The sequence below is a fragment of the Schistocerca nitens genome, chromosome 4 (assembly GCF_023898315.1).
Source record: "Schistocerca nitens isolate TAMUIC-IGC-003100 chromosome 4, iqSchNite1.1, whole genome shotgun sequence".
Taxonomy (NCBI): Eukaryota; Metazoa; Arthropoda; class Insecta; order Orthoptera; family Acrididae; genus Schistocerca; species Schistocerca nitens.
In genome coordinates this window covers 890820390-890836858 of record NC_064617.1, presented here as the reverse complement: position 1 = coordinate 890836858, position 16469 = coordinate 890820390, and the positions used below count along the sequence as shown (strand labels likewise).

Genomic DNA, 16469 nt, shown 5'->3' with positions numbered 1-16469 from the left:
AGCACAACTTCATGAAACTGAATGCAAAGTGCTATCTGATTTTGTGGAAAATTTTACATTTGTGATTGAGAATGCAATACAAGGGTACTACTGGGCCAATGACCAGGCAACAGTGCATCCATTTATTCTCTACTTTAAAAATGAGAAAGATGAAGTTTGCAGTTCTTCAATTTGCATTCTAAGTGACTACTTGGAGCACAACACTTTGGCTCTACATGTGTTTCAAAAGTATGTAATAAATTACATAAAAGAAAATTTTCCCTATGTTGAGAAGCTGATATACTTTTCAGATGGAAGTGGTAGTCAGTATAAGAACAAAAAGAATTTTTCAAATTTGTGCAACCACAAAGTAGACTTTTGGTTGGAGGCTGAATGGCACTTTGTACATCTTGCCATGGTAAAAATGCATGTAATGGAGTAGGAGGTACAACAAAACATGAAGTAAATAAAGCCAGCCTACAAAGGCCAACCACAGACCAAATACTCACAGTACAGGATATATAAGACTTTTGCAAGGATAATATTAAAGGCATTGCATATTTTCTGATCAAGAAAGAAGAAGTGGTTCTGCATATGAAAACAACACCTCAAATCAGGTTTGAAAACTGTATAGCTATAAACGGAAGAAGGCATTTTCACAAATTCCTTGACATTGGAGAAAACTTAGTTTGATGTTATGTACCGTAACACGAGAAACCGAAATTTATGGGGATCATTATGTCAGTAAAATCACATCTCTGTCTTTAATGTTGAATGGCATAGCAGCATGTGTGAAAAATGGACAGTGCTGGCTTGCAGAGGTTGAAAGAATAAGTTTGGAGAACATTGATGTTTTTGTGCATTTTTACTACCATGCTGGTCCAAGAACATCATTCAAGAAATCTACTAGTGATAAAGTTTAGATACCAATGAAAAATGTTTTAAGGAAACTTTCAGTGCTTGAACTTAGCACAGCAACTGAGAGGTCTTCTTCTATATCAAAGAAGCTGTCTGAAGAAATAAGTGTTCTTAACATTCACCACCAGTTTTAGGAACAGTCGCATCTCAAAGGATGTTAACTGAAAATATTTATTTTTAGTATGTCAAAATAATATAAATGTTACTTTCAGTAATGCTTCCACTTTTTGTGTATAATTCAGTACCTTACTTCAATAATAATTGATTATATCCCGCCAATATGATATATGAATAGGCGACAGCCATAAGATCAGTTGTAGAGTAATGTGAAGTATCTCCTCATTTTCAAACATTCATATCTTTGTTCACAGTCAGATATCAATGTTGAAATTTTTACTGTATGTTGCTATCATATAAGTGTAAAAACTGTGCAAAAATCATATTTTTATATTCAGTCCCGCTGGCCGGTGTGGCCAAGTGGTTCTAGGCACTTCAGTCTGGAACCGCGCGACCGCTATGGACGCAGGTTCGAATCCTGCCTCGGGCATGGATGTGTGTGATGTCCTTAGGTTAGTTAGGGTTAAGTAGTTCTAAGTTCTAGGGGACTGATGACCTCAGATGTTAAGTCCCATAGTGCTTAGGGCCATTTTATTCAGTCCCACCTTAGATAACTAACCCCATACTTTACAAAAAATGAAAATCTTCAAATTTCAAAACTTCATAAAGAGTTAAGGAAACATTTGTAAGTGTTCTTGCTCTATATGAGACTAGTAGTGTATGATATCTAACTATAGGAAGAAAATAGACTCTCATAAATTACTCCTTGTTTGTTATTTTTGGGTCTAAAAAGTGGATTTTTGAAAAATTGGATACCAAACTATGGAGGTCGTTTTGACCGGTTATTTTTTAATTTAGGGTATTTTATGTAATAAACAATATTGTAGAGGACTCTTTTTCTAAAAACAATCATATCAATTGCAATGTTATAACTTAACCCAGTGCAGAGATATTCATATTTGTGCTAACGTCACTAAACTGAAACATCGTCACACGTTTACAAACTAAAATGGCCGCCATTCCGTAAAGGTGAAAGGTAAAATTTTTCTAACAACTGTTTTGAACTTCACAAATATAGGGTAATCACATATAAAAAAATTAAAATATTTAAAAATGGTCAAGCAACCAACTTAATTTTTATTGGACCACTTCATTTGGATTGACCCTACAGCACAAAAGTGTACAGGCCAATCTTGTCTGTTGACCGACAGAGACCGCCAACAGTTGAAGAGAGTCATAATGTGTAATAGCCAGACATCTATCCAGACCATCACACGGGAATTCCAAACTGCATCAGGATCCACAACAAGTACCATGACAATCAGGCGGGAGGTGAGAAAACTTGGATTTCATGGTTGAGTGTATGCTCATAAGCCACACATTAGGCCGGAAAATGCCAAATGACTCCTCACGTGCTGTAAGGAGCATAAACATCGGACGATTGAACAGGAAGATAACACTGTGTGGAGTGATGAATCGCGGTACACAATGTGGCGATCCGATAGCAGGGTGTGGATATGGCAAATGCCCGATGAATATCATCTGCCAGCATGTGTAGTGCCAACAGTAAAATTCAGAGGCGGTGGTGTTATGGTGTGTTTGTGTTTTTCGTGGAGGGGCTTCCACCCCTTGTTGTTTTGTGTGGCACTATCTCAAGTTCCAATCCTTAGGCATTACCTCCTTTATCCATATTTCCTTTATCAATTCATGGACTGCCTCCTCCATTTTCTTCCCCCCATATTTTAATAATTCGCCCTCTATGCCATCTTCTCCTGCTGCTTTATTATTTTTTAGGCTTTTGATAGCATTCTTCACTTCTTCTAGCTCTGGTCCTACTTCCTCTTTCCGATCCTCTACATCTAACTCTGATTCCAATTCTGAGTCCTGTTCCCTTTCATTCTCAATCACGGTTCCTTCTTCTTTATCCCCTTCTTACCATCAAGCAGTTCGATAAAATACTTTTGCCACCTTTCTAGGACTTTACTTTTATCTCCAATTAGATTTCCATCCTTATGCTTATAGAAAACTGCTCGCGGTTGGAAGCATTTCTTCAAATCTCTTGTTCTTTCATAGAACCTTCTGATCCCTTTATTGTCTTCCATTTCATCCAGCTGCTCTATCCTTCTCCTTTCATGCTGCCTTTTCTTTACCCTACGAAGCTTATCCGCTCTTTTACCTCTTTTCTCTGTATTGTTCTGCTGCTAACCTTGTGTTCCTTTGCAACATTCTTCGTCTCGTTTCATTTGTCTCGTGTATTACCGTTAAGCATTCCACGGCGAACCACTTAACCACCCTTTTGCTTTGTTCTCTTCTCAGTATCTCTTCTGCAGCCTCGCTAATTGCAGTTTTCAATGACTCCCATTTAGTTACCACATTATCTTCATTCCCTGTGTTTCTCCTTGCTTCCAGTATCTCTTCTAGTTTTTTCCTATATTTTTCCTGTGTTTCCTTCATTTGGGGTCTTTGTATATTGTGTTTCATTCTTATCTTATTCTTTTGGTTTCTTACCAAATCTGTCTTCTGCCTGTATCTAATTCATACTAAGTAGTGCCCTGTGTCTCCATCTGAACCTCTGCAGCTGCTAACTTCCATAATATCTGTTGCATGGCTTTTGTCTATGAGTATGTGATCTATTTGTTTTCTTGTGTTTTCATTGTGTGATACCCATATACATTTCTTAATATCTTTCCTTGGGTGATAGGTGCTTTTTATTATCATGTTCTTCTCACTGGCGAAATCCATCAGTCTGAGCCCATTATCATTACTGTCATTGTGTAGGCTTTCCTTTCCTATTATACTTCTATATATCTCTTCTTTCCCTATTTTTGCATTTAGGCCTCCAAGTATTATTTTCACATCGTGCTTTTGAATTTTACCAATTTCTTCTTCCAATTTGGCATAAAATATATCCTTTGCTTCTTCATCTGCCTCCTCCATAGGGGCGTAGACATTCACTGTTGTAACGTTAAAAAATTTTGCCCTTATCCTTAGAGAACACATTCTGTCACTTATTGCCATAAAACCAATTACATTAGCCTTCATAGAACTATGTAGAATGAAACCAGTGCCATAAAATCCTGTATCTCCACCATTGTACATCATTAAATGTTCCTCCGATGCTATCATTCCTTGCCCTTTCCATCCAGTTTCTTGTATTGCTGCTGTTTTCACTTGATACTTATCTAGTTCATTCCCAATTTCTTGTAGCTTTCCAGGCCTCTTGAGTGTCCTCACATTCCATGTAGCTATCTGAATATCCGTGTTCCTTCACTTTAACTGTGTTTCTTGCCGGGTCATCAACAGGCAATCCTTTCCGTTCTGAGGCACTTGTATAGTATCTGCAACAGCACTTTTTTCTGGGGTGGAGTTGTTAGCCACACGCCCAACCCCCAACTTGTGAGGACCTGGATTTTTTTAGGGTTACTCATCTAGGAGGGTTGGCTGCCCTACGCCTATAGAGACCCCCCACCCCCGCCCTACATTGTGGGACACACTTTGTCTGACCCCTCCATTGAGACCAATCTGGCTTGTGTGGCCCTGCCAGTAGCTACACTACTGCCGGCACAGCTCTGGACTTTGTCAGAGCGTGCAAACACTCCCGCCCAGCACTGAAGGTGCCTTCGATAAGGCGATGTCCCCTGGGAGGGAATGCCTATTATAAGCAGCTCTAATATGGTGCCTATTACGTCAGTACATACACATGGCAACAAACATGAAAATACATATAAATAAATCAATAACATCTCCCTCCAAAAATACAGTCAAACTAACAGAAAAACTGCGGAAATTGGGGGGGGGGGTGTTAGGGTGGGGCAAGCTAAATATAACAGTAAAAAAAAAAATTGCACCACTATCCCAAAACACACAAAATGACGAGAAAAAAAAACTCAACAAAATTACAACATTCCGCAAAACCAACAAAAGTCTACAGGTATTGGACAATTCACTTGACCTGTATAGGTCAGCCACAGCTGACAATACCAAAACACCAACACCTACAATTAAAACTATGAAAATTGTATTATCTATATAGATCAGCCACAGCTGACAATACCAAACACCAATACCTACAGCTAAAACTACAAAAATTGGAATTGGACATTTCCCTTGACCCAAATAGCTCAACCACAACTACTGATACCAAAAAAACCAACACCTTCAACTACGAAAAATAAAACCACAACTACTTAAAAATCAAAATATCCTGATGCTTGATAAACCTTATCCTAAGCACCTCTAAAGTGTTAACATTTTGTTTGTTGATCTCATACACCCATTTCTTATCTACAATCATTGTGCTGTTTTGGAAAGCTCTATTGCTTCTACGCTTTTCACATGTGATTTTTACTTTATAGCCGAAGCCTAAGAAAACAGTGTGTAATTGCACTTGTCCATCACACATACAACAAAGACATCTTTTTACTTCCTTAAACATTAAATCTATATTACAAATCACATTTCCTCTGTTTTCTGTAGATTATAAAGTAATGAAATTGCTATTCACTTTTTTCGTTGGTTACAGTTGCATTCCCCTGCAAATTACTATGTCTTTGTCCATGATAACATGCATTTTTTTTTTAATTTGAAAATGTTTTGCACTTTTTTGTTTCTAAATCAAAAAGTACCATCTCAATAATCGCAATAAAGCAGCTACAGAAAGTCATATGCACACTCAATAACATGACACAACTGAAGCAACAAAAAGTTCTAAAGAGAACAACTGAGGAACTGAACATTGCGTGACAAGTATGAGAAATTTATAGTGACATCTGGCCTCTGAGAAGTATGAGATGTATGTGTGAAAGGAAAACTCAGTCAGGAAACTAAAAGTTCTGTGTTAATGGCTGAAGTGAGTGTGGAATGTTCAAATAAGTGTTGGAATGAGAACAGTTCGTTAAAATATGACAAAATAGAACAGTCAGGATTGAAGCTTAAACATATCATAAACTTCACTCTTAAATGTGTGAGAAAGATAATATGAGGGAACAAAGATCCATTTTGGTTTGATTGCATTGTTAGAAGAATCCACATCTACATAGATACTCCACAGGCAACTGTACTGTGCATGGCGGAGGGTACCTTGTACAACTATTTGACATTTCCTTTCCTGTTCCATTGCAGATTGAGTGAGGGTTAAACAACTGTCTATATACCTCTGTATGAGCCTTGAGTTCTCGTATCTTATCTTTATGGTCCTTATGCGCAATGTATTTTGGCTGCTGTAGTATTGTTCGGCAGTCAGCTTCAAATGCCAGTTCTCTAAATTTTCTCAACAGTGTTTCTCGAAAAGAACGTCGCCTTCCCTCCAGGGATTCCTATTTGAGTTCATGTAGCATCTCCATAACTCTTACATGTTGTTCAAACCTACCGGTAACAAATCTAGCAGCTCGCCTCTGAATTACCTCAACGTCTTCCTTCAGTCTGACCTGGCATGGATCCCAGACACTTGAGGTGTACTCAAGAATAGGTCGTACCAGCATCCTATATGTGATCTCCTTTACAGGTGAACCACTCTTTTCTAAAATTCTCCCAATAAGCCGAAGCCTACCTATTGCCTTCTCTACCACAGTTCTCACATGCTTGTTCCACCTTATATCGCTTTGCACCATTATGCCCAGACATATAAATGACTTAACTGTGTCAAGCAGGACACTAATAATACTGTATCCAAACATTACAGTTTTGATCTTTCTGCTTATCTGCATTAACTTACATTTTTCCACTTTTAGGGCTAGCTACCATTCATCACACCAACTGGAAATTTTGTCTAAGTTCACTTAAATCTTCCTACAGTTCATCAACTTCAACATCTTATCATAACCACATCATGATCAGCAAACAACTGCAGATTGCTGCCCACACTGTCCGCCAAATCATTTATGCATATAGAGAACAACTGTGGTCCCGTCAAACTTCCCTGGGGTGCTCCTAACGATACCCTTGTCTCTGATGAACACTCGCCGTTGAGGACAAGATGCTGAGTTCTATTATTTAAGAAGTCTTCAAGCCACTCACATATCTTTGACTTATTCCATATGCTTGTATCTTCATTAACAGCCTACAATGGGGCACCATGTCAAATGCTTTCTGGAAATCCAGAAATATGGAATCTTCCCATTGTCCTTCATCTGTAGTTCTCAGTATATCATGTGAGAAAAGGACAAGCTCAGTTTTGCATGAGAGATGCTTTCTAAAACCATGCTGATTCGTGGATATAAACTACTCAGTCTCAAGAAAGTTTATTATATTTGAACTGAGAATATGTTCAAGGATTCTGCAGCAGACAGAAGTTAGAGATTTTGGTCTGTAATTGTATGGGTTCATTCTTTTATCCTTCTTGTACACTTGAGTCACCTGCTCTTTTATCCAGTCACTTGGGACTCTGAGCTGGACAAGAGACTCATGATAAATGCAACCTAGGTGAGGGGCCAGTGCCATAGGGTACTCTTTGTAAAAATGAACTGGGATTTCTTCCAGACCTGGTGATTTATTTGTTTTCAAATCTTCCAGCTGTTTCTCCATGCCAGGTATGCTTATTACTATGTCGTCTGTACGGGAGTCTATCCAATGGTCAACTGATGGTATGTTTGTACGATTCTCTCGGAACTTGGGCTTTCGTTTTGCTTTTTTCAACTGCCACACCAGACTGATTAACAAGAGACTGATTGGTAGCCTTGGACCCACTCAGTAATTTTACATAAGACCAGAATTTTCTCAGGTTCTCTGTCAGATCTTTTGTTAAGGCGTGACGGTGGTAATTGTTGTATGCTTCACGCGTAGATCTTTTCACAGATGCACGAATCTGTGCTAAACTTCACATGTCGACATTTGTGCATTCCCCTTTGAACCGAGAGTGCAACAGCTTCTGCTTCCTTTATCTACTTACTATTTACATAACTCTCCAGACCATGATTTACAGTCTGCTTAAACTTTGCCCATATTCCTCTATATCTATCTTACTGGAACTAAGTGATGACAATTCACTACCTAAATGAGATGCTAATAACCGCTTATCTGCTCTGTCTAGCAGGATACTGACTTTGTCGATAAGGTCCAGCCTATTTTTAGCTACAGGGTCTAAGATATTTACACTGCATGTGAGATACCAAGTTAACTGCTCAAGACAATTAAAAAAAAAAAAAAAAAAAAAAAAAAAAAAAAAAAAAAAAAAGTAGCGAATCATGTGGCCAGTGAAAACATCCAACAGTTAACTTTTTTTCACCTACACCATTTCTACGCGACCAGATGACCTTGACTGTCACACTAAACTTCAATTTCAATAGAGAAGGTACTTTGTCAAATGCAATGAACACTTCCCCTCCTATGGCATCTAACCTGTCTTTCCAATATACATTCTATTACTCGCTAAATATCTTGGAACTTTCCACTTCAGGTTTCAGCCAGCTCTGGATTCCAAGAGTAATTCAAGCACGAGAACTTTCCTCGAGGGCATTAAATTTGGGAGCTTTATTACATATACTTCAACAGTTTACTGATAAAATTCTCACAGTCGAACTGTCTTTACTCTGAACTCTGTTTGCCTTCCCTTGCTGCATATCGACTGGTGATTGCTTATAGCACCTCAAACTAGTGCCTAGGCTAAAAAACCCTCATGCACACTCCACAAGTACTCTGAGTAATTGCTTCCTTTGTGTATTGCACCCCTGACCTACCAAGGGGAGTCCTACAAATCCCCATAAGATAATGCAGGTCTAGAAATCTTCAGCCAAGACCTTCACAGAATTGACAAAGCCTTTGTCTGATCAGCCGCAGTAACGATGCTGCAAATTGTGTACTCTGGTTGCACTCCCCGTGTGTTCAGCAGTCTCCACCACCTCCACCGGTCGCCCATACGAATGTTGCAGTAGCAGATGTGTGCGTTGCATAAAAAGAGAAGGTAACATAACTAATAGGGAAACAACGTAACAAGGATCTCTTGTGCAGCGTAGATTGATGCATTACACGAAAAGACCTCAGTATACTCCTGTTCTTAAAAATGATTAGAGAACAGATGTACAAAATTACATTCCAGTATCTGCATCATGTGTCTGTTGCAGAATCCTGGAGTATATTCTTAGCGTAAGCTGTAGCTAATTTCAACAAACCAGCAAGGGTTCCAAAAAAGACGTCTCACATGAATTCCTGAGTATGTTTCAAAGAAAATGGATACCTACATTTGTACAAACAGAGTAGTTTACAGTACAGTACAATTTCTCGTGAAATTTCACAGTGAACATTCCTATGCAAGTAACAGAAATTTTCAATACTTGAATTTAGATAAAGAGATAATTTGTAGGAACTGTTGGTTATGTAGTGTGTTCTTATTTCTTTTTATTTTCTGAATTTATGAGGTTTCTCAATTTTTTGCTTTATATTAAATGAGGGACTGTTAAATTCCTTTACTCCAATGTACATACCTCCACTCTGAAGTACATTAAAATTATTTTTGGTTGTACTATTGTGATTTTGCAAATCACTGTTCAGCTGAAATGGATATGCCAAGGTTACTCAAAGTACATTTCTTTAATGTACTTTGTAATTGTAACCATGGACTCACTTGTTACTAAAATATTTATTTATCGTCGTGCCAAAATGCATAATGTGAAATTATTTGTTTTATATTTTTAATACTGATGTGTATTTTGCTCGACATAGAGTTTCACGACAGCATGGCAGTTAAATTTTAAATGTATTGCTACAAATAATTTTAAATTGTTCACCCTTAATTTTTTCACAGGATTATCATGCAGTTTTTCTTTCAGGCTCAATGGATAAATCAATAGAAGATATAAGAAAACAGCATTCAGAACAGGAATTTCTCGAAAGAACCATTTTGTCTCTAAATCAAGATTCACATGAGATCAGTCCAAGTGATCTTATTGTTATTTTGTTGTACACGTTGATGTTGGAAAGTGAATTCTCTCCATGTGAAACAGACTGTGGAGGGATCCATGAATCTGAAACACTAAATAGTGGAACTGCGAGTAATCTCCCTAATGCTTGGAAAGATGATCAGACTAATGTATACAAAATAACATTTATACTAAATCAGATTGCAGAACATAGATGCAGACTTGTTGGTTTCTTAATTGGTGATATTTTGGAGCTTAATCTGATTGTATCGAATATTGTCCCAAAAATAGTATTTGGTTTGAGTTTCCGTTGTTCTGATGTTATAAAGAAGACTCAGCCATCGACTCCTGTGTTAGCCAGATATGCAAATATAAGACAGTTAAAAGAGAAATTAAAGAAAGAGCTGCTGTACCCTGTGAGGTGTATTATTTTGAATGAAGTACATGTATTAAATGGTTCCCTCCTGGGTATTCCAGATGACCTAAAACATAAAATATACTCACAACTCAAATTAAATGATATTTATAGTTTATTGATGTCATGTCGCTACATGAACAACTTAATTGTATCTGACCGACGGCTGTGGAAGAAATTGTTTTGCAGATATTATCCAACTGCTTACAATGAGCTAATTGTAGACAACCGAGAAAACATTGACTGGAAAAAGGAATTGCAGAAGAGGAGGCAACAAAGGATTGCATCAAGGGGACCTTTTGGCTTTTCAGATTTCAGGGTACTGTCTTATTGATTGTGTGTTTTGCATGGGTATTTGAAGTGTGCTGTGTGTTCTTGTCACGTAAATATGTAATATTTTGTGTTCAGATTTAATAAAATTAGTGGTCAATTGATGCACTGAGAACCATAAGAACGCAAAGCACAGAGAGAAAGTTTTGAGAAAAACACATTGTGAAAATCGACTTTATAGACAAACCACCAGTCTCAAAGGTCTGACTTATTTTTTAATGAAGTGTTAACTACTATATTTTGTATGAAAAAATAATGTACCCATTTTATTAATGTTAATTCATGATATATCTATATCTATGCTGGTGACAGTAGTGTCTTTTAATATGTGTAAAGTTTATAATTAATTTTAAAATACAAACAAAACATAAAGAACAGACACTAAATGCACCACACATACACAGTTATGACCTATTCCAACACTTTATTGTCCTCCTTAACATTATTTTCACAAAGCATATTCTGTGACTTGAGGTTCAGATAAAACTGCTGATATACCTCTGGTTAAGAAGTACTACTACTATGTATGTGATGTAGACACTAAATTAAGTTGCCAAACCTAGATAACAATTGAGCAGCGTAGAGCAACACAGTTATGCATTTTGTTATGGGTCTGTATGGAAATAAATGTGCGAGAAATCAGGGAAACAGTTTTTCATGAATGTTCATATATACAGTGTTGGCTTACAGATATGGGCGAAGCTGGTTCACCATAAAATCAAAAGGTGTCAGGAAAATGCATACATGCTTAAATCTCAAAATCGATTATAGTGGGCTTTAAGTACTTGTGGTTCTCAGCACGTCAATTTGTTTAAACAATTGAAAGTCCAGGTTGCAATATCAATGATATTAGAAAAGTATAGATTCCTACTCATTATAAAGATGACACATTGAGTTTCAGACAGGCATGAAGGAAAGACCATTACATATAAGCTTCCAGCTAATGCCTTCTTCAGGAAGGAGAAAAACATGCACACATTTACACAAGAAAGCACACCTCATACACATGACCACTACCTCCAGCCAGACTGGCTGGAAGTAGCATTTTGTGTGTGTGTGTGAGAGAGAGAGAGAGAGAGAGAGAGAGAGAGAGAGAGCGAAGTGTGCTTGCTTGTGTGAATGTGTGCATGTGTTTCTCCTTTCTGAAGAAGGCTTTGGCCAAAAGTTACATGTAACAGTCTTTTCTTCGTGCCTGTCTGCAACTCAATGTGTCATCTATATAGGGTGAGTAGCAGTCTATCCTTTTCATAATACTGTCGACCAGCTTATTTTGTAAGCGGGTCATGTTTGCCATTTTACTTTTATGGAGTAGCAGTAATCACATATCTTTTTACACAAAATTTCAATTGGTAAACCAATTTTGGTTTAGCAGTCATTTTCATTTGCCTGTGTAATGATTGTTGCCATAAGGCTGTGTAAGAATATGTTGAGGTTCACCATATGTGCAAACATTATCAGTATAGTCTATTTATAGGAGCATTACACATGTGGTAATCATTGACTTATCTTGACTGATAGATAGAAATCAGGATAGATGCTGAATTATTTGATGTGGCTGTAATAAAATTTATTATTTTTTTATACAAAATATGTAACCGAGGACTTCCTTACTATTTATTTAAATCCATGATGAGTGTGATAGAAAAACTTATTTCAGTATTCAAAAATCACATGATGCTTCAAAATTGGGTTCCTCTTCTTCAAAAATGATGATAAAATTGATTAATGATATGGAAAGACATTCCTTTTGGTAGCCACTTACATTTTATCTATGTGAACTTCAGGCCTTTGTTTTTATGCTGTTCTAAGTTCAACTTCAGGCTTCCATTTTTATGCTGTTTTAATTGAAGTTTTGTGCAACAAGCAGCTTCATTGATTTATTCCAATCTTAATTTGTTGGGCCAACAGTGTATACTTGTATACAGAATAAATCTTTCACATTGCATGAGAAAATATGCCGTATTGAAACTCAGTAACTTATTAAAATTGTGTACTAAGCCTCTGCCTTTGTCCACTGACTGCAAATCAAACATGAAAATTGTAAAATGAATGCCAAAGTTGCAATTCTGATACATTAGCTATCACAGGCAAGTCATGAATAGCTACTAAGTGCGACTGTGGTGGGTGGATGCCATGTAAATTAATCACATGGCCAAGATAGTCAATTTCAGTGAGCAAGAAGGAATACTTAGAATGGGTGGATGTCAGTGTTGCTGTGGACAACACTGGAAACAGTGCCTCTGAATTTTTTTAAGTGTTCTTCTGGCATACGTCCAGATACAACTATATCATCTAAATAGTTAGAACAAGAAGTTTACTTGCAACATCCTTTGCTCAAGGTTTGAAAGGTAGCTGGGACAGAAGTGCTACTGAATGGTAACCGCTGAAACTGGAATAATTACTTGTGTGTGTTGATCACAAAAATCTTCTCTGACTCTTCACCTAAAGGCAGTTGCAAATAGGCCTTCTGGAGATTACCCTTACCTTGACCCTGACCTAAGTGGTTCATCAAATCCTCAGGGCAGGGCGACAGAAAAGAATCAACAACAATTTGTGGGTTGACAGTTGTTTTAAACTCGCACAGAGTCCCAACCCGACCGACGGTTTAGTAAGGACCGCCAGGGGTGACACCTATTGGCTGGTCGACACTGGTTTGATGACATCACTGTCCTGCAACTCTGCAGCAGCCTGGTCCCGTAATGCATAAGAGACAGTATGAGCGCAAAAAAACCGCACATTGTGTTTCAGTCCCTTGGGTCTCAAACCCTTGGGCCTTGTCTAAACTACCATGGAACAGAGAACTGGTCTTATCACATAATGCATTAATATTGGCAAGGAACTCAGCTGAATTAATTTTAACACCTTTTTGTGAACTGACAATCCAAAAAGGTCAAAGCTATCCTTGCCAAAAATGTTAGTAGACTCACAAGAGCACAACACATGAAATAACACTTTTTTAGTAATACCACGGAATGTGGCTGGCAAACTGCTCACTCCAAGCACTGGATTAGGTTTGTCCATTGTATGCGGTCAACAAGTTATATGGTTGCTGAAGCTGTTCCAACGTGTTTCATACGTGGCATTTTTGAGCATCGTAGCAGCACCCCTAGTATCTAAGTGGAAATTAACACATGCAACTGAACATACAACTTATTGGATAGCTGGTTGATAAGTTCAGAGTTTGTGTCCTGGCAATCTGCCGAAACAACAACAGGATTGGCAGATGAGCTCTTTTGGCTCCTAAACTGTTTTCCTCTTGTTACTCTTGACAGTAGATAAAGCAGGTGCTCGATCATGCTCTCAGTTACATCGACAGTGTCCTGTTGTGACTCAATGATTGACAGTACTGTACTGAGCTCAGGGTTTGGATGCTTTATTAATGCAGCACGAATATGGGACTCAGACATGTTCTGAGTAATTGCATTGCTTATCATAATGTCACTGTATCTTAACCCACATGGAAACTGAAAGAGACATTGTCTAGTAAGACCACTAAGTTCTGTTTCCCACTATTTGTAGGACTGTCCTGGCTGCTGTTTTAATAGGAAAAACTTATAACAAGTTGCTGCTACATGCACTTGTGATTTAAAATGATTTGACAGTTTATCAGCGCACTTGTCGCAGGGGGCCTTAGGAGGTTGATAATCTGGAAACAGTTTTACATCTGGCCGGAATACAGCTACATCTACTTCTACATCCATACTCCGCAAGCCACCTGACGGTGTGTGGCGGAGGGTACCTTGAGTACCTCTATCGGTTCTCCCTTCTATTCCAGTCTTGTATTGTTCGTGGAAAGAAGGATTGTCGGTATGCCTCTGTGTGGGCTCTAATCTCTCTGATTTTATCCTCATGGTCTCTTTGCGAGATATACGTAGGAGGGAGCAATATACTGCTTGACTCCTCGGTGAAGGTATGTTCTCGAAACTTCAACAAAAGCCTGTACCGAGCTACTGAGCGTCTCTCCTGCAGAGTCTTCCACTGGAGTTTATCTATCATCTCCGTAATTCTTTCGCGATTACTAAATGATCCTGTAACGAAGCGCGCTGCTCTCCGTTGGATCTTCTCTATCTCTTCTATCAACCCTATCTGGTACGGATCCCACACTGCTGAGCAGTATTCAAGCAGTGGGCGAACAAGTGTACTGTAACCTACTTCCTTTGTTTTCAGATTGCATTTCCTTAGAATTCTTCCAATGAATCTCAGTCTGGCATCTGCTTTACCGACGATCAACTTTATATGATCATTCCATTTTAAATCACTCCTAATGCGTACTCCCAGATAATTTATGGAATTAACTGCTTCCAATTGCTGACCAGCTATATTGTAGCTAAATGATAAGGGATCTTTCTTTCGATGTATTCGCAGCACATTACACTTGTCTACATTGAGATTCAATTGCCATTCCCTTCACCATGCGTCAGTTTGCTGCAGATCCTCCTGCATTTCAGTACAATTTTCCATTGTTACAAACTCCGCCACACACCGTCAGGTGGCTTGCGGAGTATGGATATAGATGTAGATGTATACCACAGCATCATCTGCAAAAAGCCTCAGTGAACTTCCGATGTCATCCACAAGGTCATTTATGTATATTGTGAATAGCAACAGTCCTACGACACTCCCCTGCGGCACACCTGAAATCACTCTTACTTCGGAAAACTTCTCTCCATTGAGAATGACATGCTGCATTCTGTTATCTAGGAACTCTTCAATCCAATCAAACAATTGGTCTGATAGTCCATATGCTCTTACTTTGTTCATTAAATGGCTGTGGGGAACTGTATCGAACGACTTGCGGAAGTCAAGAAACATGGCATCTACCTGGGAACCTGTGTCTATGGCTCTCTGAGTCTCGTGGACTAATAGCGTGAGCTGGGTTTCACACGATCGTCTTTTTCGAAACCCATGCTGATTCCTACAGCATCTGAGCCTGCGGTGGAGGAAAATAGTAAATACGCTGGTTACCTGTTATGCCATAGGCATTGAAATGTGCCATCAACTGCTCAACATAAGCAGCTCATTCTTTGCTTTTCCTCAGAATATCTTTGAATTTAGGCGGTTGAACTTCTTATGGAGTTGTTTCTGATTGAACAGGCTGGGGTAGCAGTCATGGTGCTGCCACAATTTCTTGCAGTGCTTGTAGTATGCAACAAGCCCACTAAAGAGACAGCTTACACTACACTCGTTCGTCCTCTGTTAGAATATTGCTGCATGGTGTGGGATCCTTACCAGGTGGGATTGACGGAGGACATTGAAAGGGTGCAAAAAAGGGCAGCTTGTTTTGTATTATCACGCAGTAGGAGAGAGAGTGTGGCAGACATGATACGCGAATTGGGATGGAAGTCATTACAACAAAGACGTTTTTCGGCGCGGCGAGCTCTATTTACGAAATTTCAGTCACCAACTTTCTCTTCCGAATGCGAAAATATTTTGTTCAGCCCAACCTACATAGGTAGGAATGATCATCAAAATAAAATAAGAGAAATCAGAGCTCGAACAGAAAGGTTTAGGTGTTAGTTTTTCCCGCGCACTATTCGGGAGTGGAATGGTAGAGAGATGGTATGATTGTGGTTCGACGAACCCTCTGCTAAACAATTAAATGTGAATTGCAGAGTAGTCATGTAGATGTAGATGTAGTAATTGTTTAGTCCTTTGTCATGTGACTGTATAGCTTGCATTAAAGACTCACCTGGAAGATTTATCATGAAACTCAATACGACAACATACACAAACAGAAAAATAACACTGCTGCAAGAGAGGGTTGTTGTTGTTGTTGTGGTCTTCAGTCCTGAGACTGGTTTGATGCAGCTCTCCATGCTACTCTATCCTGTGCAAGCTTCTTCATCTCCCAGTACCTACTGCAACCTACATCCTTCTGAATCTGCTTAGTGTATCCATCTCTTGGTCTCCCCCTACGA

At 38.6% G+C, this 16469-nt stretch overlaps 2 protein-coding genes across 7 annotated transcripts in view; both read left to right on the top strand.

Annotated features, from left to right (window-relative positions):
* The window catches only part of LOC126253432 (WASH complex subunit 5-like), a 183143-nt gene that overhangs the window by 10219 nt on the left and 156455 nt on the right, over positions 1-16469 (top strand). For 3 of the 6 annotated variants that reach the window (XM_049954772.1, XM_049954767.1, XM_049954766.1), the window contains exon 2: positions 9717-10540. The exons of 2 other annotated variants lie outside the window; for them this stretch is intronic. The gene's annotated coding sequence lies outside the window, so the exon portion shown is untranslated. The remainder of the gene's footprint in view (positions 1-9716; positions 10541-16469) is intronic. One more of the 6 variants, XM_049954769.1, reaches the window with a different exon arrangement.
* LOC126252646 (F-box only protein 7-like) lies at positions 9722-10555 on the top strand. The gene has a single exon (XM_049953549.1). The coding sequence runs from the start codon at positions 9722-9724 to the stop codon at positions 10553-10555; it is 834 nt and encodes a 277-aa protein (XP_049809506.1).